This window comes from Pleurodeles waltl, chromosome 8 (assembly GCF_031143425.1).
Source record: "Pleurodeles waltl isolate 20211129_DDA chromosome 8, aPleWal1.hap1.20221129, whole genome shotgun sequence".
NCBI lineage: Eukaryota > Metazoa > Chordata > Amphibia > Caudata > Salamandridae > Pleurodeles > Pleurodeles waltl.
In genome coordinates, this window is record NC_090447.1 from 90,746,488 (window position 1) to 90,769,311 (window position 22,824).

At 44.0% G+C, this 22,824-nt stretch overlaps 1 protein-coding gene across 1 annotated transcript in view; it reads left to right on the forward strand.

Annotated features, from left to right (window-relative positions):
* Positions 1-872: 872 nt before the first annotated feature.
* The window catches only part of NEU3 (neuraminidase 3), a 28,506-nt gene continuing 6,554 nt past the window's right edge, over positions 873-22,824 (forward strand). Inside the window, exons 1-2 of the mRNA XM_069203815.1 lie at positions 873-969; positions 14,751-14,965. Of these exons, the coding sequence (XP_069059916.1) occupies positions 14,765-14,965 (201 nt within the window). The 5' untranslated portion in view covers positions 873-969; positions 14,751-14,764. The remainder of the gene's footprint in view (positions 970-14,750; positions 14,966-22,824) is intronic.

Here is a 22,824-nt window from a genome sequence, read left to right on the forward strand (position 1 = left end):
ATGCAATTGGCAGCTTTATTCACGGTAACAGCTTGTATACAAAGAATACACCTCAATTTCAGAAAATGTTCCAAAATATTTGAGCTGGCAAATCCTTCTTAATAACAAGCATTTGCAATGCAATGGGTCTTGCGTTTGCTCCCGTTAGAGCTATTAGTGGTGTAAATTCCTAACTGGACTTTTCTTGCCACACAAACTGAAAATGAAAAATAAAACAGACGAGATACGCGAGCCGATTCAAAGCGCCACCGTGAGCGCGAAGAGAGAGAAAAGGAGAAAGACGTTTGCTCGCAGCCAAAGGTATCAACAAAAGTAACATGGTAACAGGGTCGATGGCCAAGGGGGCTAACAAATATCGCCCTAAGGAGGGGCAAACGTAAAGCATTTACCAATGATAACAAAGGATTTTTGAAAGGCAAGCCCATGAATGAGTGACAGTGATGGGGGTGCGATAGGCGTGGTTAAAAGTCCAGATACATACCAACACGTCGGAAAAAGCAGCGCTTGCGCGCTGCTATACTCGACCTAAAAACATAATGATCATGGTTTGGAATTAATTTCATTTTAGAAGCTCGAGAACTGTAGGTGGCGCTGTAAGGTCATTTACTGAAATTCGCAGCTACTTGCACCTTCTGCTTTTTTAATAAAATAAGTCTTATAACATGATCCCGAACCCTCGGCAGCCTGCGCTACGCAGCTGAGACTTTCCTCTTTCTAAGGTAAGACAGGGATGGGGAAATAACACCTGGGAGTGGTGCTCCAACTGGGGCGCGTCTTACACAGCCTCCGGGAAGTGAGAGGCTCCGCTCTCCGTCTCGGGTGCAGCCATTGGCTGCGCCCCTGCCTCTCCTCCGTCACAGGCTGACAGCTGGGCAGAGCGATGCGGAAGTAGCGGCAGCAGCAGAGGGGCAGAGCACAGCTCACCACCCTGCGGACCCGCGCGCGCCCTCCGCCACCAGCCGCACGCAGGTGAGGGGTCAGGCGCGCGGGAGGGCTGACTGCCAACGCCGGGCAAACACGCGCTCGCGCGCCTGGGTGTTTACACAGGACTCTGTAGTGGCAGATGGCCCCTTTCCCATTCTCCAGTTGTGACTCATAGGAGAGCCTTGGCACAGAGACACCACGGTGCACAGTCCAGTTCACCGTTCACAGGAGGTTTCTTTTTCTTCCTCATCCAAGTGCTCGAGTAGGGTACATACGCACATCTACTGAAGTGCTATGGAAGAAAGCTAATTTGGTTCCAGTTTCTTTTTTAAAATGTTATTTTTTTTTGCTCAAGTTGAATCTGGCTTTCATCTGGTGTGTAAACTGTAGAGCCTTCGTTGTTTCTTCGGCTGTTGATCTGTAGTTCATTGTAAACACATTGCCACATCTGCATCCAGAGAAAACCATTCCGTCAGCCTGGGGGTGGGGGGCTTGCAAAAGAGTTCCGGACCCAGCCACTAGATGAGGAGTGGCGCACAGCGTGTGAAACAGAAAAATGCTCCAAGCTGTCAAACTAATCCTAGAGACAGTAACCATTTCAGTACCTCAACTGCTACCTCAAAGGGCCTTTTAGGTGTTGGCCTGAATGTTGGAGTGGGTCCTTCCTTGCCTTGCCACAGACTGTTGTGCTGCCTCAACAAAGATGACCCTGACTGCAGCCCATGGTTGCCATGTGCTGTACCCCGAGCACTGGCGACTGGTGCTCACACTGCCTGTGACCTCTGCCTGCCTGGAGCAGAGAACCTCACCGAGAACTCTAGGGTATACTCTTCGTCCTCGAGGCGGGCATCGGTGGTAGCAAATTAAAGCAGAGGGGCGCAAAACACAAACACAAAAAAACTACACACATAACAGAAATACATAACATGCACACCAATATGAATAAAAATAAAACACTTACCTTACTCGATGTTCAGCAGCACGTCTCCGTTCTTCTGTAGTATGTCCTCCGAGCGCAAAGCCTAGAGCCAACTCCCTCAACAATCAAGGCGCTGTTTTCATGCTGTTAAGCAACATGAAAAAAGTGTCTTGATTGGCTGGAGAGTGCCGGCTCCACGCTCCAAAACGCACTGTATGCCTGTGCCTGCTGTCCAACAGCTGGGTTGGAGAGGTTTGAATTGCGCATGTCAGTTTGGCCGTAGCAAGGTAGCTGTTCAAACATACATGCGCACTTCAAACTGAAGTGGCCACTGCTGCCAGTCATTGGCAGCAGTGACGCACTGGCCCAGCCCTGCCATTGCACTCTGTTGGCAAAAATAAAATGGTAATAAAATCATTTTATTACCATTTTAATTTTTACACTTTCTGCACAGCAGTGTGGGGGCGACACTCCTCTGCTCCCATGGAGGAACCACTGATGGTGGGCATAGCTGCCAAGTTTCCCAGGCCCATGCGTGTTGTGCTGCTCCAGTTCAGGTTTTTTTCTTCGAATTATAGGACTTTTAGTCCTGTCTTATAATGCACTAAACAAGACTACAAGTCTCAGAATTCAAAGAAAAAACCCAGACTGGAGCAGCACATCATGCATGGACCTGGGAAACTTGGCAGGGCTGAGTGGGTGGGGTGTGGTATTTGCTTTGAGCTCACTAGGAGCAGTACCCCATGCATGGACCTCACACTGGGGGGGTCTGGCTGCCACGAGAGATGGTACACCTGAACCGATTTATGCCTAAACTGATATGACCGGCTAGACTGGATATTGATCGCTAACGTAACTGAGATTAAATGACTAAATAATTGACATATAGGTAATAGACTCAACATTTGCTTGCACTTTCACCATAAGACACCACCTGTGGTTTTGCCGTCCTCGTTACATTAATGCCTTTTACCTGTAGGTCCTTATTGGAAGCCCTGTACTTCTTAATAGCCTTTTGTGTATTATTATGCAGTAGATGATAACGTCTTTTTTGTAAAGATAAGCACTGGATTGCACAGTTATGATGCTCCATTGGGTGATTGTTGAGTGCTGAGTCTCTGCTTCTCACACTACTTCCCTTAGAAGCCTTGGACTGTTTGCCCCGCTACCATGAGAGTGAGCAGCACAAAGGCTATACTGCATGCTCAGATTTCAGTGCAAGTCCTCAGAACAACCTCCCCCTGCACCTTAGAACTGCACCGTCACTCCAGCAATTCAGAAGAGAACTAAAGACTATGATGTTCAAATGATCAGACCTCCACGCAGCAGCATACACCTCCATCGCCTCAAGACCCTCACGGGTGATTTGCTGCACTCTATAAATGTATGATTGATTGAGTACTATAGTAGGTCTATGCCAGCAGTGGAAAACCACTTCTATCACCTTTGTTGGGCCTAGAAACCCTTCTTTGGCCTTGCACCCTTGAAGAGGTTTTGACAGTATTCAACTTTGCCTATATATGTGTATTAATACATAATTTAATAACCATCAATAACCAATACCACTAGACTAACCACTAACCTTGGGTTGCAGCGTGCTGGCCAGAGTAAAGTGGATAAATGCCTCATCAGGGATAGTAAGCGCTATATAAATGTTGTTACAATACAATTACAGTATGTAGGAAAGTGCCCTCTTTCTTGGCATGGTTACCCCCATTTTCTTTCTGTTGTCAGTATGTTAGACTGTGTTCACCGGGATCCTGCTAACCAGGACCCCAGTGATTATGCTCTCTCCTCTAAATTTGGTTACTACTAACCTTTCTTCCCACAATTCGCATACTGGTACCCCATGTAAGTCCCTAGTATATGGTACCTAGGTACACAGGGCTTTGGGGTTCCAGGGGATCCCAATGGGCTGCAGCAATTATTCTGCCACCCCAAGGGAGCCCATGCAAAGGGTTCAGCAGGCCTGCCATTGCAGTCTGTGTGAACTGGGTGCACTCACCCGGTTTCACTACAGGTCACTGCATCAGGTCACTGTAAGTCACCCCTATAGTAGGCTCTTTCAGCCCAGAGGGCAGGGTGCAGGTACCGGTGTGTGACGGCACCCCTGCACTAGCAGAGGTGCCCCCACGAACTCCAGCTCCATTTTACTGGACTTTGTGAGGGCGGGGACACCATTTTACAAGTGTACTGGACGTAGGTCACTACCTATGTCCAGCTACATAATGGTAACTCGGAACCTGGGCATGTTTGGTATCAAACATGTCAGAATTATACCCTAATACTGTTACAAGTATTGGAAGTATGATTCCATGCACTGTGGGGGCTCCTTAGAGGTCCCCCAGCATTGCTACCACCAGTCTTACAGGGTTTTCCGGGCAGCCCAGCTGCTGCCACCCCTCAGACAGGTTTCTGCCCTCCTGCTGCTTGATCTGATCAAGCCCAGGAAGGTAGGACAAAGGATTTCCTTTGGAAGAGGGGGTTAACACCCTCTCCCTTTGGAAATAGGTGTGTCTGGCTTGGGAGGGATAGCATCCCCAGCCACTGGTTTTGCTTTGAAGGGCACAATTGGTGCCCTCCGTGCATAAGCCAGTCCACACCGGTTCAGAGACCCCCAGTCCCTGCTCTGGTGCGAAACTGAACAATGGAAAGGGGAGTGACCACTCCCCTGTCCATTACCACCCCAGCGGTGGTTCCCAGAGCTCCTCCAGAGGGTCCCTGGGTTCTGCCATCTTGATTACAAGGTTGGCAGGGAACTCTGGGAGCATCTGAGTGGCCAGGCCAGGCAGGTGACGTCAGAGGCACCCTCTGATAGGTAGTTACCTGGTTAAGTGACCAAGCCCCCTCTTTTGGCTACATAGGGTCTTCCTCTGGGGTGGGTCCTCAGATTTGGCTTGCAAGACTCCAGCAGGATTCCTCTGCAACCTCCACTTCAGCTTCTTGACTACAGGAACTGCGTCTGGACCCTCCAGGAACAAACATCGCTGCTAACTTGGAAGAAGACTTTTCTGTAACTTTGTTTCTTTGGCTCCTGCCAGCTTTGCAACATTTCCCCGGCCGTGCATCCTCAGAAGACTGCAACTCCCCTGCACCCACAACTACCTGGCTGCAACGACGACTGGCTGTGTGGGTCTTCCCTCATCCTTAGTGGTGTGGATCCTACATCACGGGTGGTGGTCCGGAGTGGTCCCTTTGGTCCTCTTTACCAGCTGTCGCGCTTTGGTGGTGGTAAGTCCTTTCCACTCCATGCAAAACAGTACCCCGTGCACCTCGTCCTTGTAGCTGCCAAGGCTTGTTTACTTCACCTCCAAGGTGAACTTTAGGTGACGTGTAGCTCTAGCCCCCAGTACTCCCTCCTGCAACTCCTCGGCGTGGTCCTCCTACGATGTGGGAGCATCTTCTGAAGTGCTGCATGGGCTGCTTCAGTGACTTCTGTGTCCCTGTCCTGGGGGACACCTGTGAGTGCTGCCTCTGCTCCTGTGGGCCTTCTGCGATGTGGAGGGTCCCCTGTAACTCCCTCTCCTGGGTAGAGTCCTCCAGGACCTTGCTGGTTCCCGGCAGCACCTCTTTTCCTCCAACTGCGAGTTTGCCTTTGCCAAGGCTTCTTGGTGGAAATCCTTCACCGACACCCATCTGCAATCCAGCTTACAGCGTGGGACACCTTTTGCACTCATCAGGAATTCTTCTCCGGCTTCTGGGCTGCAGTGCTGACCTGTCTTCCTTCTTCGTCGACCAACTCCAATAAGTACCTCTGTGTGGGTAGTATCTCCTACTCCTCCTGGACTCCACAGACACTTCTGGACTTGGTCCCCTCTCTCCACAGGTCTCCTTCTTCGGTAATCCACTGCTGGTTTGTTGCAGACTGTTGTGGGTGTCTTTGTTTTCTTCTTTTCATCCTTTGGGGTGGTTTTGGGGAAATCCAGTGTTTTTCTCCTGCATTCCTGGTCGCTGGGGCGTACTGTATTACTTACCTGTGTGGTTTCCTAGTACTCCCAGCTCCCCTCTACACAATTTACTTACCTAGGTGGGGGCCCTGTGTTTGCATTCCACTTTCTTAGTATATGGTTTGGGATCCCCCTTGAGTCACTATTGCTTATTGCCATTTTACACTGTTTTCTAATCTTTATATGCCTCTGACTGTTTATTAGTGTATATATAATGTATTTACTTACCTCCTATTGGAGGGCTGCCTCTTTAGTATTTTCTGATACCGTATGCCAAAAATAAAGTACCTTTATTTTTGTACAACCAAGTGTTTTCTTTCTTCTGTGTAAGTACTGTGTGGCCGTAGTATTGCATGAGCTTTGCATGTCTCCTAGATAAGCCTTGGCTGCTCATCCACAGCTACCTCTAGAGAGCCTGGCTTCTAGACACTGCCTACACTTCACTAAGAGGGGACACCTGGACCTGGTATAAGGTGTAAGTACCATAGGTACCCACCACACCACACACCATGCCAGCTTCCTACACAGTATGAGAGAATGAAATGATTTGCCAGGGGTACACAATTCTGTTACTCTGGAAAGCTGACGTTAGAACCCTGGTGCTTTTTGTCCATAATCTGTAAAGTTTTCATTTCACCCCAAACAAGATGGCATTTGAGCTCATGTGTCCAGAGTGTAACTTAATTGCTATATAAAATTTTCCTTAGGCTAGAAATACCCCAGCAGACATACCATTTCCCATGACTGCACTGCAATATGCTGCCATCATGTTACCGGTAATGTGTTGAATAAACATAGATCTTCCGGTGTATGGAAATGTAGCATTTTAGCATTCTGCAAAATAACAAATTGTTGGTCAGATATTTGTTGGTTCCTGAATATGAAACGAAATATTTTTTTATGAGGTCTGTGCCCCACTCACTGCTGAATGTTCTGATCACAAACATACTTATTTAATTTTATTTTTAATTGTTTGCTTTTGTCATTTATGGGCATTGTATTTGGACGGTGCATGGCTTTAGTTATTTTATGTTGATTTCACAGCTGCAGAAAGTTTGCTCTTCATTTTAGTTTCCAATAGGGGCTCACCTGTTTTGAAACCCCAAATTTGCTTTTTTTTTCATTAGTTAATTTTATTCAAATCTTATACATTTTTATATTTTTGATCCATTATTCACTCTCACATTCATCTCTTTCCTTTCCTTTGGACATCTGCGGAGATAGTTCCTTTGCTGATTGACCATTTCTTCCTCTACAGCGTCATGCTTTCTCTTTCCTACTTGCCATGTAATGGCAGCAGGTGCACTGGTAGCGTGCCAAAGGCAAACTCATCTGTAGGTTTTTGCTGCTGAATGAGGGCTGGCACATGGCATTCTTCCAAGGAAACCATTGCCATGCTGGCATCCGGGAGGTATTTGCGTTACTGATCTCTTAAGTAGGAACTTGGACACTCTGCCAATTCCAGTTCTTGGATGAAACTGCTTGGGCGCTTTAGTGAGTGTAATGTTTGCATAGCTGTATTGAGGCATACCGTAGAAGAAATACCTTGAGTCTGAATGAGCGCTAAGATAAGCTGTGTTCTCAAGAGTACGCTCTTCACTTATATAGTTCTTTGAGATGACAGACCCGATCTCCCAGAGAGAGAGAGAGCTAGCTCTGTAATTGTGAATGCTGGCTTAGAGACTAATCATGTTTAGTGGTGGCCACAACCATCCAGCCAGATTCTAGGATTCATTGCAAGGGCTGCCCCTCTGATATGACAGTCGGGGTTGTTGTTGTCATTAAAAACTTTAAACATTTTTAGGTCTGTTTTTAGCCAAGTTCTACAGTTATATATCTGATAGGGACATACTGCTGTACCTCTTCATCCATTGGTGGGTTGTGTCATTCCCATGTTTCTTTCATCCTCTATATCATACAGCATGAGGCAGTAGGTCAGCCATTGGATACATTCACTGGGAGTGACAGCATTCTGCTCTTTCACAAGGAGCATGTCCACACACAAAATAGTTTCCTTTAGTGCCAGGAACTACTATGACAATGTGAGCTTTAATAGACCAAAAAATAGTTTTGCTTTTAGCTAGTGGTTTTATTTTTTATGCTGGTGAGGGTACAGCAGCTCCCTGAGAATAGAGTTTTACAAAACCCATAACACAAACAAAACAAGTATTGACGGAACCAAATGCTGGGAGCCAAGGTTAGATCTTTTGGCTTTTCCCGTGCTTGTTACCTATTACAAGTGCACGTAAAATTAAGACATTTGTAATTGCTAAAATCTCCCCCTCCAGATGCAATATACTAGGAATCACACTCATACATGCATGCTTCTTGCTGCTCCCTCAAAAAATAAATTAGCATGTATGAAAAAAGATGAAACATGTCATGAATGTGTTTACAGCACTTCCCTGTAACTTGTGAGGAAAATGATCTTCCTTTTGAAGACCGAATATTACATTGCATGTTTGTTTATATTGATTGTTGGACTTTTTTTTGCTTATACAGGGTCATCCCCAGTCTTTTTGCCTCCTGCCTCCTATTTTTTCTGACCTGTCGCTTTTGGCTTTTGAACTCTGAGCACTTTACCACTGCTAACCAGTGCTGAAGCGTATATACTGTCTGTGTAAATTGTATGGTTGATTGGTTTATCCATGATTGGCATATTTGATTTACTAGTAAGTCCCTAGTAAAGTGCACTAGAGGTGTCCAGGACCTGTAAATCAAATGCTACTAGTGGGCCTGCGACACTGGTTGTGCCATCCACATAAGTAGCTCTGTAATCATGTCTCAGACCTGCCACTGCAGTGTCTGTGTGTGCAGTTTTAACAGTAAATTCGACTTGGCAAGTGTACCCACTTGCCAGGCCTAAACCTTCCCTTTTCTTACATGTCAGACACTAGTAAGGTAGGCCCTAGGTAGCCCCAAGGGTAGGGTGCAGTGTATGGTTAAGGTAGGACATATAGTAATGTGGTTTATATGTCCTGCCAGTGAAATATTTCTAAATTCATTTTTCACTTTTGCAAGGCCTGTCTTTCTCATAGGTTAACATGGGGGCTACCTTTAAATCTGATGAAAGTGTAGATTCCCTTTGGGAGCGGATGGACATGTGGAATTTGGGGTCTCTAAGCTCACAATTTAAAAATACATCTTTTAGTAAAGTTGATTTTAAGATTGTGTGTTTGAAAATGCAATTTTTAGAAAGTGAGCATTTTCTTGCTTATACCATTTCTGTAACTCTGCCTGTTTGTGGATTCCCTGTCTGGGTTAGTTTGACAGTTGGGCTGGTTGCACCTCACATTAGACAGTGACACAAAGGGAGCTGGGGTGTAGCCTGCATATCCTGATGAGCCATCTGTGCTAGGAGAGAGGGGAGAAGTGGTCACTCACACCTGAAAGGGCTGTTCTTGCCCTCACACAATGCAGTCTCCAACCCCTGTTGAGTGTCTTGGGCCTAGCCTGGGCAAGGCAGGATTTCACATTCAAAAGATACTTTACTGTGAAGTAGGCCTACTTTAAAGGAGAAATTGGGTATAAGAAGGGCACCCAAAACCACAGACTTTAGAAACCCTTCTGGAAACAAGAGGAACCTCTGCCTGGAGAAGAGCTGAATAGCTGAGGAAGAAGAGCTGCCCTGCCTGTGACTGTGCTTTGTGGAGCTATCCTGCAGTTGCTGCTTCTGCCAGAGTAAGAGGGCAAAGACTGGACTTTGTGTGCCTTCCATCTTGAGAAGAAATCTCCAAGGGCTTGATTTAGAGCTTGCCTCCTGTTGTTTGAAGTCTCAGGGACAGAAAAGACTTCTCTCTGCCAGCACCTGGAGTCTCTGAGAGACTCCTACTCTGGCCTGTGGTGCCCATCCAGTTCCTGGAACCCTGAAAGGAGAAGCTGGCAGCCTAAAGAAAAGGAAATCCACGCACAGAGCGCCGTGCGGGGAAAAGATCGACGCAACTCCGATCTGCGGCTGAAGAAACGATGCGCCGCCGGCTCCGCAGCCGAAAATCTACTCTTGCCAGAAAAGCGACCGAAGAATTGATGCACGGAGCAGGAGAAACGACACGCAGCATCGCTGACGGAGGCTGGGAGATCGCAATCCGCGCTGCGTGGTTTTCAGATCATCGTGCGGCTGGATTTCCACCTCAAGTACCCCCGGGCGTGTAAAAACAACCGGATTGCCACATCGCTCTCCTGCGGAGATAAGAAACAACGCGCCCGACCCGCCGAAAGGAGAAACAACGCAAGGTCCCGCTCATGAGTGGAATTGACGCATCGCAAGCCCTTTTTGACGCACACTCGCCCGTGCAGGGTTATTTTTGACGCACCCAAGGTACTTTTTAACGCTAACATCGTTAGTGTGTGTTTAAAACTACTTAAAGACTCTTTTTGCATTTTTATTGATGACTTGTGTATCGTGGATTTTTGTCATTTTGGTCTTGTTTTGTTTAGATAAATATTTCCTATTTTTCTAAACCGGTGTTGTGTCATTTTGTAGTGTTTTCATTAAGTTACTGTGTGTGTTGGTACAAATACTTTACACCTAGCACTCTGAAGTTAAGCCTACTGCTCGGCCAAGCTGCCAAGGGGGTAAGCAGGGGTTAGCTGAGGGTGATTCTCTTTTACCCTGATTAGAGTGAGGGTCCTTGCTTGAACAGAGGGTAACCTGGGTGTCAACCAAAGACCCCATTTCTAACATTGATAAAAGCAAGTGTTGTACCATTTGTGAACTGTGTGCCAAGCGGTTTATGGAAACATCGAATTCCTTCATATGAATCATCAGAAATGTTTGACTCATCACCATCATGTGTCTGATGAATTATCATCAGCACAGCATCCACACCCCTCATGATTGATGACTTATCACCAGCATGTGTCTGATGACTCACCACCAGCACACCAGTCTATAAATAGAACTGTCAAGGTATTTCCTGTGCTTGGCTTTGAGTCTTCCTTCACTCGCAGGTGTTCCCGGTTCAGCTGGAGTTCCGTGATTCTTTCTGGAGTCATCTTTTCAGTGCAAGGCTTCATCGGAGCTTACCTCTCTGGAGCAGATTACTTTCGCAGCGGCTGGGGAATTTACGAGCAGTATTCCATCTTCCTCAACTAATCGAAACATTCCAGGAGAAGTCGGTTCGTCAGTAATTCCCCTCTTGTCTCCCAGTTTTCAGCCTTCTTGACGTTAGTGACATTTTGGTGCATTATGAAAGACATTCGTCGATGCTGAGAAACCTGTGATACAAGACTATTTTCCAAGGACAGCTTGAGAAGTATTTAGCTTGATATCTATGTGAACTTAAACATTTATTCTGATTGTTTAGGAGCGAGTCTATTGTGTGAAAACGAATAACAAAAGACAAATTCATAAGCCTGATTTTATAACAATGTTGTTGTGTGTTACAAAACCGTGCTTGAATAGTTGAGCAATCGAGCGCTATGAATTATTGTGACTTTGCTGAAAGACTCTGTGATATTTGTAGTTCTTTTGTTTTTGATTTGTCTTTGATCTTAGAATTCCTGCACCAAGCCCTGAGGCAACTTTCTTAGAACAACAGTGACGCTCCTTCGTGAACCAGTGTTTTGTTTCTCTTCCCTTCCCAAATCCCTGTTCCCTATTCCTTTCCCCCAGAGGCTATTCGCTCGTTCCCTGTTCATGTCAGAATAGTGTTTAGGGGTGAGGGTTTTATTCTCTTCGCTCCTGCGGAACCTGGAATTTAGGTGAGTGGACATGGTCTTGTCACAATAGTAGCTTTCTATCTCAGTTTCTGACCTACAATAATATCACATCCACAAATCGACCTGTCACTACATTGGAAGGCAAGTATATATTTACTATTTCCCCTACACTCTCACGCTGGGCACGATGGGAGAATATTAGTGGAATTACCAATAGTACTTAAGTATGTAACCTTACCTGCAATGCAAAAAAACAAAAAAACCTTACAAATGCAGCGGTTGGTCAATGTAGAGGATACATTATATGGGTGAGATTGGCCACTCTCGGATGAGATGTGTTGTCAGTTCCTTCTGGAAGTGAAGAAGAAAGGAATTCTCAACCCTGAGTGTGTCTCAGGAGAAGGCCCTTTGTTTCATCTTCTCCTTCTTAACCTTTATTACAACACACCTGACAAAGTCTCAGCTGCAGGACCACCAAAGATCTGAATCCTTCATGCCAGATACAGCAAGGTTTAGGTTTCATCTTCGTGCAGGTGATACAGAGGACAGCTAAGGTCCTAGTTAACGGTGACATTTGAGAAGGATTTACTATCTTATACTGGATACCCTTCTGGGTGGGTTGTGCGCTGTACAAATACGTATAACATAACACAACATTAAATGTGGAATTGGTGGTGGGGGGGGCTTTGGCCTCTACTGTTTAACTTTTCAACTGAACCATTGTATGCTTCTTCTCCAAACTGCTTACAATGAAAACTGAGCACAAGAGAAAAACACAAGGAGCTGTGCCTGTGATGCTCTATACATTGAAGCAGGCAGCAGAGCACTTCTCTGTCTCTTCCCAGAGGAGGGGGCGAGGGCAGGCAGAAGTGACAGACCACAGTGGGAGAGGCAGATTTCCTATTGGCTGAAAGGGACACAGATGGTGGCTGAATTCTCACCAGCAAACCTGGCCTGATCTCAAATAGAGGAGGCAACAGGTAGAGCTAAGCCTTCTAGGGCTTGGGGGTTGAATGGCCATAAGTTCACCCGCTCGGCAGTTTAGGAAAGTGGGGAACACCGCCTGCTGCAGCAAAACAGAGAAAGGACACTGAGTTTGTATCAGAAGAAAGGAAGGCGATTTGTTTGGGGTAGCAGCCGGCTGAGCTAATGATGGAAGAAGTTAATAGAATGCAGTGCTGTGCAGAACTTTAACTTAATAACCCTTTTCTCTTTCTAATTAATTTAGTTATGTGCTGTGATGGGCTAGCTGATGAAATAGGGTTTGACACACACAGGAAGACTTAGAACTGATGTAAGAGAATTGGCAAGAGCACAACTATTTCACTGTCAAGACTGTGAACCGCAGCTTTTCTGTTACTAACAGGAAACGCTTCACACTGCAGCATGGTGCCAACTTACTCAAAGACACGCAAAGTTAACAGAAGCGCCTGCAAAGGGGTCCCCGTCACATGACTCCTGTGGTGGCGATGTCACTTCTCAGAATGAAATGGCGTGAGGTTAAAGTTGTAAGTCGTGAATGTGAGCGTTGTGAACAAAAATTAACTGTGAACCAGCACCTGAACAAAACCAGGGCCCTTGCAAGTGTATTAAAATGTTCCTCTGAGAGAAATATATACGTTTTTCCAGGTTGCCATTTAAAGAAGAGTATCTAGGCTCACTTCTTGACATTCATTTCTACTGATGCCTCTTCTACTAATTTTACTGTTGTCCTATCATTCTCTGTTTTCATCAACTCACAGATGTTACAGTTTTTTAGTTAGATATTTTCATACCATACCACGATGCCAATTGTACATTCAGAAATACAATTGATTGAAAAACATTTCATCTTTGTCATTACATATGAATCAAAAGCATGTTTCGTCAATTTCAAACCTTTTATATTCTTTGTCAGTTCCTAAATTAATACACCTATTAGATCTTAAAAAAGGTGTTTGTGTATTCACGTCATACTGTACTTCCATTCTCTAGCTAGATATAGCTTTATAGCAGCATCTCCCATCCTTGTGTCTGAATATATTTCCTTACAAAGGATCTCTCGTGCCTCGGTATTTTACTTTTTCCTCTTATAGCATCATATATCAACTGGGGTAACAAAGTTTCATCTAGTTTCTTTTTTCACCTTGCTTAGGATATTTTAAAAATTACGGCGCACTGGGTGATTTTGCTCTAAAATGCAGACTCCTTAAACCACGACGTATCTTTTCATGTATACCACTTCCTGCTATGAGGCAGCTGTAAAGACATCCATAGAGGAAGTAGTGTGAATGAAGAGAAATATACCAGAAGTTAGTTATAGGGAACAACGTGCAAAACTTTTCTGGAGGTGGGAAGAATAAAAAAGACACACATTGTTTTAAAATGACTCCTGAAATGATGCAGAATCCTGAAATTATGCAGTAATTAATAATGTATTTTGATGAAGGTGGAAAATAGAAGGTAGCTGAAATCTCTTATGGTACATTAAATTAAGAACTGGCAAAAAAAAGAATGTAAAACGTTTGACATGGATAAAGTATGTTATGTTACAAAAGATTACATCTTTTTTCAATCAATTGTATTTCAAAATTTAGGATTACAATGGTGGTATGGCTTAAAAATAATGAATCAAAACAATCGAAAAATTTGGAGGTGATGGAAGCAGAGATGTGAGGATCAAATTAAAATTTAGGTATTCCAGTAAGTAGAAGAGACATTAGTATCCGGCTGATGCTGGTGGCAGAGACCTACTGCTGACTGGCCACTCTACTGAATTAGTGGTAGTGATGTTGGGAACACACTTGCTGCACCTGCCTACCACTGCAGCCAGTACCAAAGTGGTCTCACTGACTTTATATCTCCTTTGTATGGGGGTTCATCTTGCTCTCCTACTTTTTAAATCTGGTCACTTATTCAACTTTCTTGTTCTACAGTTTGTAACACTTTATGGTCTACTCTCTGTTCCCTCCCTTGCTGATGCCATCATTTTTAGAATATGTTTATTCATTGAGTTTTTCTCGGCAACAAACCAGTTCAATTTTTGAAAATAAGAGAGCGTTTCATAAATTTAAAACGTGAGCAATCATATTTTGTACCAAGGAGGTTAGACACATTAAGATTAATAATACAATGTTATATCATTATACAGAGCAGAGGAGATCCAAACAAAAGTCATATAGTTCTATTCCTCCATCCCAAGGGCTACAGATTTCTCTTCTTTATTTTTAGTCTTTTCTTGGGTAAAGTCTTGTGAAAAGTAGAATAGAAGGCTCCTGATTCAGATAATCACGCTTTGCAGTTTCTTTTGTGACTTTTAGAATTGTCTTACATCATGGATACCAGTGCCCTACCTGAGAAGACCATCCTCTTCCATCGGGAGCCGAGTGGGGTCGCCTACAGGATTCCAGCGCTGCTTTACATCCAGCCCACACGCACCATCTTGGCATTTGCCGAGAAGCGAGCCACTACCAAAGATGTTGATGCCAAATACTTGGTCATGAGGCGAGGACATATGGCAAAGGACTCAGTTGAGGTAATATTTTGAGGTTGGCGATGTGGATTCCTCATGTACTGTTGCTTGCGCGGTATGGGTGGGGCGGACCCTCTGGCAGACTGAAAGTGGAGAGACCCATTTATTGTGGCAACCTGGCAGGGTCGGACTGGGAATTGAGCGTAGTTCTGGCAGAACAAATCATACCTGCCCTAATTAGCACAGATCATGTTTCCAAAGAGGATGTAGTGGATTACTCTCCCTAAGAAGAAATATGGAAAGTGGCACTGTAGCTACAAACAGTGTGTATGCCTATAAAGATTTATGTGCCTGGTTCAAAACAACTGGATGCCCAGCAGGTTTGTGCTACTGTCTGACAAGGTGTGCCCACTGCAAAATAGTCCTGTTTAAAGTCCTATCATACCCTGAGAGAAATACATTAATAACCTTTAAAATAGCCTGCCTGGGATAAAGTGTTCATCATTGTTCCTCTGTTACTTAATAACCCATCAGAATTTCTGCACGAATAATAAAATACCACCAGCAGTGACGTATGCCGTTATTTCATATATTGGAGCCATCATGTGCCTGAGTGCATTCATTATATTTCCAAAAGGATCTAAACATTTTGCAGCTTATGGCCAGTTATATTTTAGAGCTGGCTGAAAATTCCAGGACACTACTAATATTATTATGCTCAGTATGCCTAAGGTGCTGCTCAGATAGGTCAGAGAATTGATCCAACTACCACCATGCCAGCCCTGGGCTTTCAAAACCGGCCTCCATCCCACCCAGAAATGCACAGTGGAATAAAAGGCATGTCCGGCCCTTGATGGGGATTGGAGGGGTTAGGGAGGAGAAGCTAGTGATTAGAGGTGAATTAGAGAAGAGTGTGAGGAAATGAGTCGAAGAAAAGGAAAGGTTGAAAGACAGAAAGAGGAAAAAGTGACAAAAAAGAAAATGAGATACAGGGGAACAAAAGAGGATAGGGGAGAGGAAGTGAAGGGGGAAAGAAAGAAAGAAGTAAGTCTGCAAAAGAACAGGAGGAAGGAGATTGAAGATAGAGAAAAAAGCAAAGACAAGATATAGAGAAAGGGGGGAAGGTGATAGAGATAGAGTAGATTAAAGGGTTGCGTGTGGAGAGGAGAGAAAAACAAAATACAAGAAAGTGGATACAGTACAATTTGGGAGAGGGAAAGTAGAAGGAGAAAAGAGGTCTTCAGGATACAGATGCGTGAGAAAGAGAGACAGTAAGGGAAGGGAGCCAGAGGGATAGGAAGAAGGGAGGTGGAGATGACAAAGGAGGTGGAAGAGGGAAGGATGGAGAGGGCGGAAAGAGGACAGGGCAGGCAGGATGAGAACGTTTGAGATATATGGCTACCAATAGCTTGGCGGGTGCTGTGACACCCTGGTCCAGCTGTGTGATTGACTATCTGCATGTCATGGCTGCCTTCTCATACTGACCAGGACTGCTCAGGGCAGGTTTTCCTTACTTGCACTAAGGGCAGTGACACCCTTGCCACACTGTTGCTGTTCACCCTGCCGGTGTTTTTTTTGGGGAACTATGGCCGTTCCTGAAGGTGCAGAAACTGGGGCAAGTTAATAATTCACCTTATGCAATGATCCCAGTACTGGAACATCCATAACTTGGCAGACATTATCGTGATGTAACTGTCCACATTGCCCCAGATGGAAAAGCCCACATGGTCATGGCAGTTAAAAAGTACTTAAACTTTGAAGGAAACCAAGAGCTCTGCAGCAGCATGCCAGAGCAGACTGAAACCTTACTCTTAGACGTATCTTGGATGGGGGCGTGGGGTGTTGTACCAGGACCAAAATACTTTTTTGTCCTGGTAATTGTGTCTGGGGGCCCTGAGTCCAGTGTGCTATGCATGTGTTGGTTTTTCTTGTCATCCAGAGTTTTAACCTGATGATTTTTTGGATCAGAAACTTAAATTATATTTAGGCCCAAATTTACAAAGATTTTGCATCGTGGTTTTGTGACTTTTTTAACACAGACCAACACAAAATGCTTTTTGATATTTACAAAGCCAGGCAAATGTTGGTTTGTTGGTTTGGTAGCTGTGTGGTAGCTGTGTAAGAAAAAGTAAACCAAGGCAGCAATTTGCTCTGCCTTGCCTTAGTGTGCATCAAGTTCCATGGGTGGTTCATGGGCGCTCCATATTGCGACACAAACCTATATTTACATGGGCCCAGATTTACAAAGATTTTGCGTCTGGGTTGCATCACTTTTTGATGAAGCCCAGATGCAAAATACTTTTTGTTATTACGAAGCCACACAACTGTCACTTTATGTAGCTTTGCAAGAAAAAGTAACACAACGCAGCGCACTGTGCTGCCCTGCATTACTTTGCATCAGGTGGTCATTCCATGGGTGATGCATGGATGTTCCTGTGCATCAACGCATAGATTGTGATGCAAACCTATATTTACAAAGAGTTGTAGACAGGATCTTTGACATAATGGTCCGCCTGCCTGAGGCTGGGGTAAAGAGGAAAAACATCTTCATTTCTCCTCGTTAATACCTCTTTGCACGTCTGCTGCATTCTGCAGCCCACATACAGAGAAAAGCCTCCAAGAACAGTTTTTGTGCAGGAAAGTATCCCTTCCACACAAAATCTATCCTGGCTCTAAGGCAGACACCCTTCCACTATGGCACAAGGGTGCCTGCATTGACGCTGGGCAGCCCATGAATGGGGAGAGTGGAACTCCACCATTTCTTTGAACAAATGGCACAGTTCTACTCTCTTCAGGTGACACAATGCATCACGGCAACTATGCTTTCTGCACTGTGTTGCACCACTTTTTTGTAAATGAGGTGTCTCCAACCAGTGGATCGCGAGCTACCAGTAGCTCTAAGACAACTTCTGAGTAGCTCACACACTTGAGTTCATTTTTAAATAAGCACTGGGTCACATTTTGTGTTTATTTTACAATATTATCATGAGGCTGAAGATAGCTGGGCTGCTAATGAGCAGTGCTGGAATCTGATTTATGACCCAGGGCACAGAGGTGAAGAACTGAAGCACTGAGGTATTTAAATCTTAACTAAACGTCCTTGCCGGTTTTTCTGAATGCTTTTAAATGGGAGGAATTTAAAGTGAAGAAAAGTATTTACACGAAACATTGAGTCAATTAGGTCTTAATATTTTGTGAAGCATGTTTCTTCACTCTAAATTCTTCCTATTTAAATAAATGCTGTATTTTTCTGTTACAAATATGGCGCAGTGTCTACAGGCCACTAGGTGCAAGGTGCCTGATGTTTGTAAATGTGACACTTTGAAATGGAAGAAAATGTAAATGATGAGTTTTATGGAATCCATATAAACATAATGTTAGCTTTTCAGTTTAAATTTCTCCCATGTCAAAGTATAATTTACACAGCAGGCATCTTGCGCCCAGGGTCGGGTAGACAGTGGCATATCTATAACTGAAAAACACAGAACTTTTCTTTGAGTGGGAGGAATTTAAAAGGCAGAAAAATGTTCCATATAATAAATATTTTGGCAGAACATTATTATGCACTTGAAATTTCTATCATTTAAACAAAAAAAATGGTTATATGTTTGAGTTATACATGTAATGGTTCCATTCATGGGGAATAGTATGTCCTGAGCCACAAGTACATTTGACTCAGGCTCTCGTTCACCCACACACACATATCCAATTCATACGCACATAAGACCGCAGTCTCACTGGCACACATAGCATCCCAGTCATAGCGTCCCTAGTCAAAAAGTATTTTGTTCAAACCATAGTTTCTGGCTGTATGTGAGCTGGGCATGAGGGTGTCTGGTAACACTGCACGAGTGCCTTGGCATCAGTAGTTCACAATGATTTCAACTGACCAGAAGTAGCTCTCACTACAGACAAGGTTGGAGACCCCTGATTTAAATATAGCCCTTAGGGATTGGTGTATCAAAAATGTAACAAATGTGCATCCATAGAAGTACTCCTTGAATGGGTGCAAATTTGCTACTTTTTAGAATTCACAAATATTGGCAGTAGTAGGCTTGGAAAGGTGAACCAGTCTCAGGTTTCTAGGCACTCTACTGGCAAACACACACCCAAAAGGTGATTGGACGCATGCTTGCAAATAGTCTAACCACTGGCACTCCCTTGTGGTAGCAGTCAGAACCATTGTTTTGCATCCACTGGGGTACCAGACAAAGGGCCTGATTTAGGATTTAACAGACGGAGTAAAAGCAGACAGGGTGATAGAAGACTTTAATGCCTTTGCTCTGCCTGCCAAATTTAGAAATGTCTGCCAGCCCACCGGACATCTCTTAACATGTTGGAACTGCCAACATGAGAGGGTTCCTGTCAATATAGGAAGAGTTTAACAAACTGCTCTGTCAAACATGATGGCTGGTTATAAAAATTTTCCACAACGGGAATTGGTTGATGAAAATGTTTAAATAAACAAATGATCCCTTTACCAGTTATACAGTGATGTGGGAGTTAGTTTTCTGTTTTTACTATTCCTCACCGCAAGGAGATACTTGGTGGTGATGGTCAGTAACAATAAAAAAAATAATCTTACCTTCCACTCTAAATAGGGTGGACAGTCGTATGGCTTACTTCCAAAGGCACCTACTTCATCGGGCTGTTGAAAGTTTTAACACTGACAGAGTAAATTTAACTCTATCAGAGTAATACTTGCTGTCAGCCCTATTCAAAATCGGATGGGTGAACCTTGGGTTTGGAGGACAGGGGACTTGTCGCTGTTGCAACAGAATGCCTGTCTGCCAAACTCTAAATCAGACCCAGAGACTCTCTTAACACAAATCAGTACCGGCCCTGCTCTCAGACAGCAGGCTCCATCCTGCAGTCCATACCAAACCTTGGTCACCGCACACATTCACCCTGTGGCCCACTGCTTTTTTAGTAGGGAAATTTGAGATTCACACCCCTGAATCTTACTGACTAGGCTATGCCAGTGCTTGGACAAACACTCAAGGCGTTTGAGATTGATCCTTCGAGCTTTCTCAAGCTTTGTTTAATGAATAGAATTAGCAGTGTGCTTTAATTTCTGTATTATTCTTGGCTACTGTATCTCTTCAGAATACTGGGTAGCAAAACAATAACAATGTAAAACAAGCTCACATAATAAAGAAATTACTATAGACTGGTCATGTCACTAATGACCCAAGTCTCAAGCCTTTAGAAAACTAGAGAATTGTGTCCCAAGGAATGAAAGCAAGAGAACCGGTCCATGTACTCTTGTTAAACAGGGTTTGTGCTTCAAAGACAAGTTGTTTGTAATTTTAACTTCTTGAGTGGGGTGTAACAGAGTCATTGGCAAGTTGCCCTCTTTTTCCTCTTGTTCATTGTTTCTGAGAGTTTTTCTTTCTTCATTCAGTTCCTTTGAGATCCACAAGCATGTCTATTTGGTTTTTTTTTAACTAAAGAAACTATTTAAATAATAAAGAACGTCACAATGCTAAACTAATTATAAATGCATGCATGGGAAAAATGCCAGCAGTTCCTCAACCTATTCTACAAAAAGATAAACACATTGAATACCCTTGCCAAGCATGGGAAGTAACCAAAATCACAATAGCATAAAGGCTGAATGAATTATTATCATCACCAAAACCAAGCCATCTGGGTGTAGATCAGAAGTCTTCAAAGTGGAGGGCAGGCTCCCGTGGGGATCTGTGGCATGACCCTCAGGGGGGCGCATGCGTAGATCATTGCACTATAATGAGAGGGGGAGGAGAAGGCTTCTTTGGCACATTTCCAAATTACCTTTGTAAAAATAAAATATTCATGGGAGAAGCCCCTAATCGGACAGGCATTGTGCCTCGTATATATAGCCACCAAATGCCTTCACACCAGTGGACCATTGGACCTCAAGGTCCATGGAAAGAAAGTGGGGTGCAAGACCTATTTCTTTACTTAAAACCTCAAAGGGGACAGATAGCTGAAGGTGTTTCTGCTATGGTCCATGGAGGGAGACACATACTGGCCAAGGTCTCGTTTTATTTTAAACTCGAAGCCTAGAGGGGACAGACTGCTGGAGCAGCACTCCTATTTTTACCTGGTCGATGCATGAGTAACCTGTTCAGTCCATGTTTTTTCTCTGCATTCAAACATTTTTAGTCTATTACATTATTAAGTCAAGACAATCAGTCTCAGAAAGCAAAAGAAACATACATGTTCTGGACGAGCTGCTCGTGTATGTGCCGGGGACACCTAAGAGCTCTGTGGGGGGCCTCGGAGATGTAGCCTAGGAGGAGACTGAGGAGCTCTCACTCCTCCTCAAGATCCAAAAAAAAAAAAAAATGAAGAAATCCAAAAGGATAGAACAATCCTTTTCTGGTAATGTTCCCAAACTATGTAACTCCATACCCTGAAAGACCTCAGGACAATATCCTCTGAATTAGTCAAATGAAACTGAAACCCATGTGTTTTGGAGCACCATCTTCTCCTAGACAGAACGTAGATCTCACCATCAGTGGGATAGTCTGATCTAGTCCTAAACCCTCCTGTTGATAGAGGCACAATATATAGCCTTAACCTTATTTATTTAGAGTCTTGTGCTTTCTAGATCAGTGATTCCCAACCTTTTGACTTCTGTGGACCCCCACTTTATCACTACTGGAACCCGGGGGACCCCCACTAAATCATTATTGTAATCCGGGGACCTCCCTCTGAGTCAATACTGAAAGATGGGGACCTAATCTGTTAATATTTTTTAATTTTCTAAGCAGTCTTGGACCCCCTGAGGAGGCTTTGCGGACCCCCAGGGGTCCCCGGACCACAGGTTGGGAGCCACTGTTCTAAATCATCTAAGCAATAGCTCTTAGTCACTGTTACCCGCATAGTGAACCATTTCTTTCACACCTCCCAAGCTGGAATGTGAGCCAACACCACCAAAAATGGTCGAAGGATTACTTCAATCATTTCTGTATTTTTCCAAAGTGCTTTGTGACTTTTGGCACTTCTCTGCGGTATAGACAAACTTCTAAATAAAGTAAAATTAATGAAAGTAGAAATAAAAATTGACTAACCCTTACCTTTTGAATACTGGGCCGTTTGTTTTTTCTATTGGTGATACCACAATAATGGTTAACTTGGGCTTTGTTTGAGAGACATCACATATTAATTTGGATACTGTGACTCATACAGGTAATCCTCTGAAAAGTGGAATATTGGGCCATAGTCCCATAAGTTTGCGCACTTAACTTATGGTTAATGCACATAGAAGTCATTTACTATCATAGTCCACTTACCTGATTTTCAAAATTAAGATCTTACGATCATGGGGAAACCTTGCAGTGGTTCAAAATCCAGTATTCCTGTTTAGTGAATTTACAATTAGGAGCAGAATAAGGGGACTTTAGGCTGGACCATTCACAAATCTATAGATATGTAAATTTAAAAACCTCTTGCAAGATTCCAGTTCTAGAAATGTTCTCAAATGTATACCTTTGGACTTCAAGAGCAGTTGTTTTCGTGGGTGTGGGGAGGGGGCCGTGTGGGGTGTAGAAGGGAAAAACTTTATTTAAAGGTTTTTTATATTGAGCCCATTGAATGAACTGAATGAATGTGAGTTATTTATAGAGCGCAGCAGCTACCAAAAAGGTATCCTGGCTCTATATTTAGTCTACTGGAAGCAGGATAGGAGGCAGGTTTTAAGTAGCTTACGAAACCAGTTATGATTAGACGTGGCCTTAAACTTAGAAGTAAGGGACACCCGGTTGTTTGCAGCTAGATTAGAAACGGGTTTGCCATCCAGTCTGCCCAGATTGCTTTTTGTTATGATTGTGAGAGCTTGAGAGACAGATCTTAAGTGAGATGCTGGTGATCTCTATAGATTTTTTGTAGGATATATGGGGGTCGTTGTCATAAAAGGCCTTGTGAGTTGAACAAAG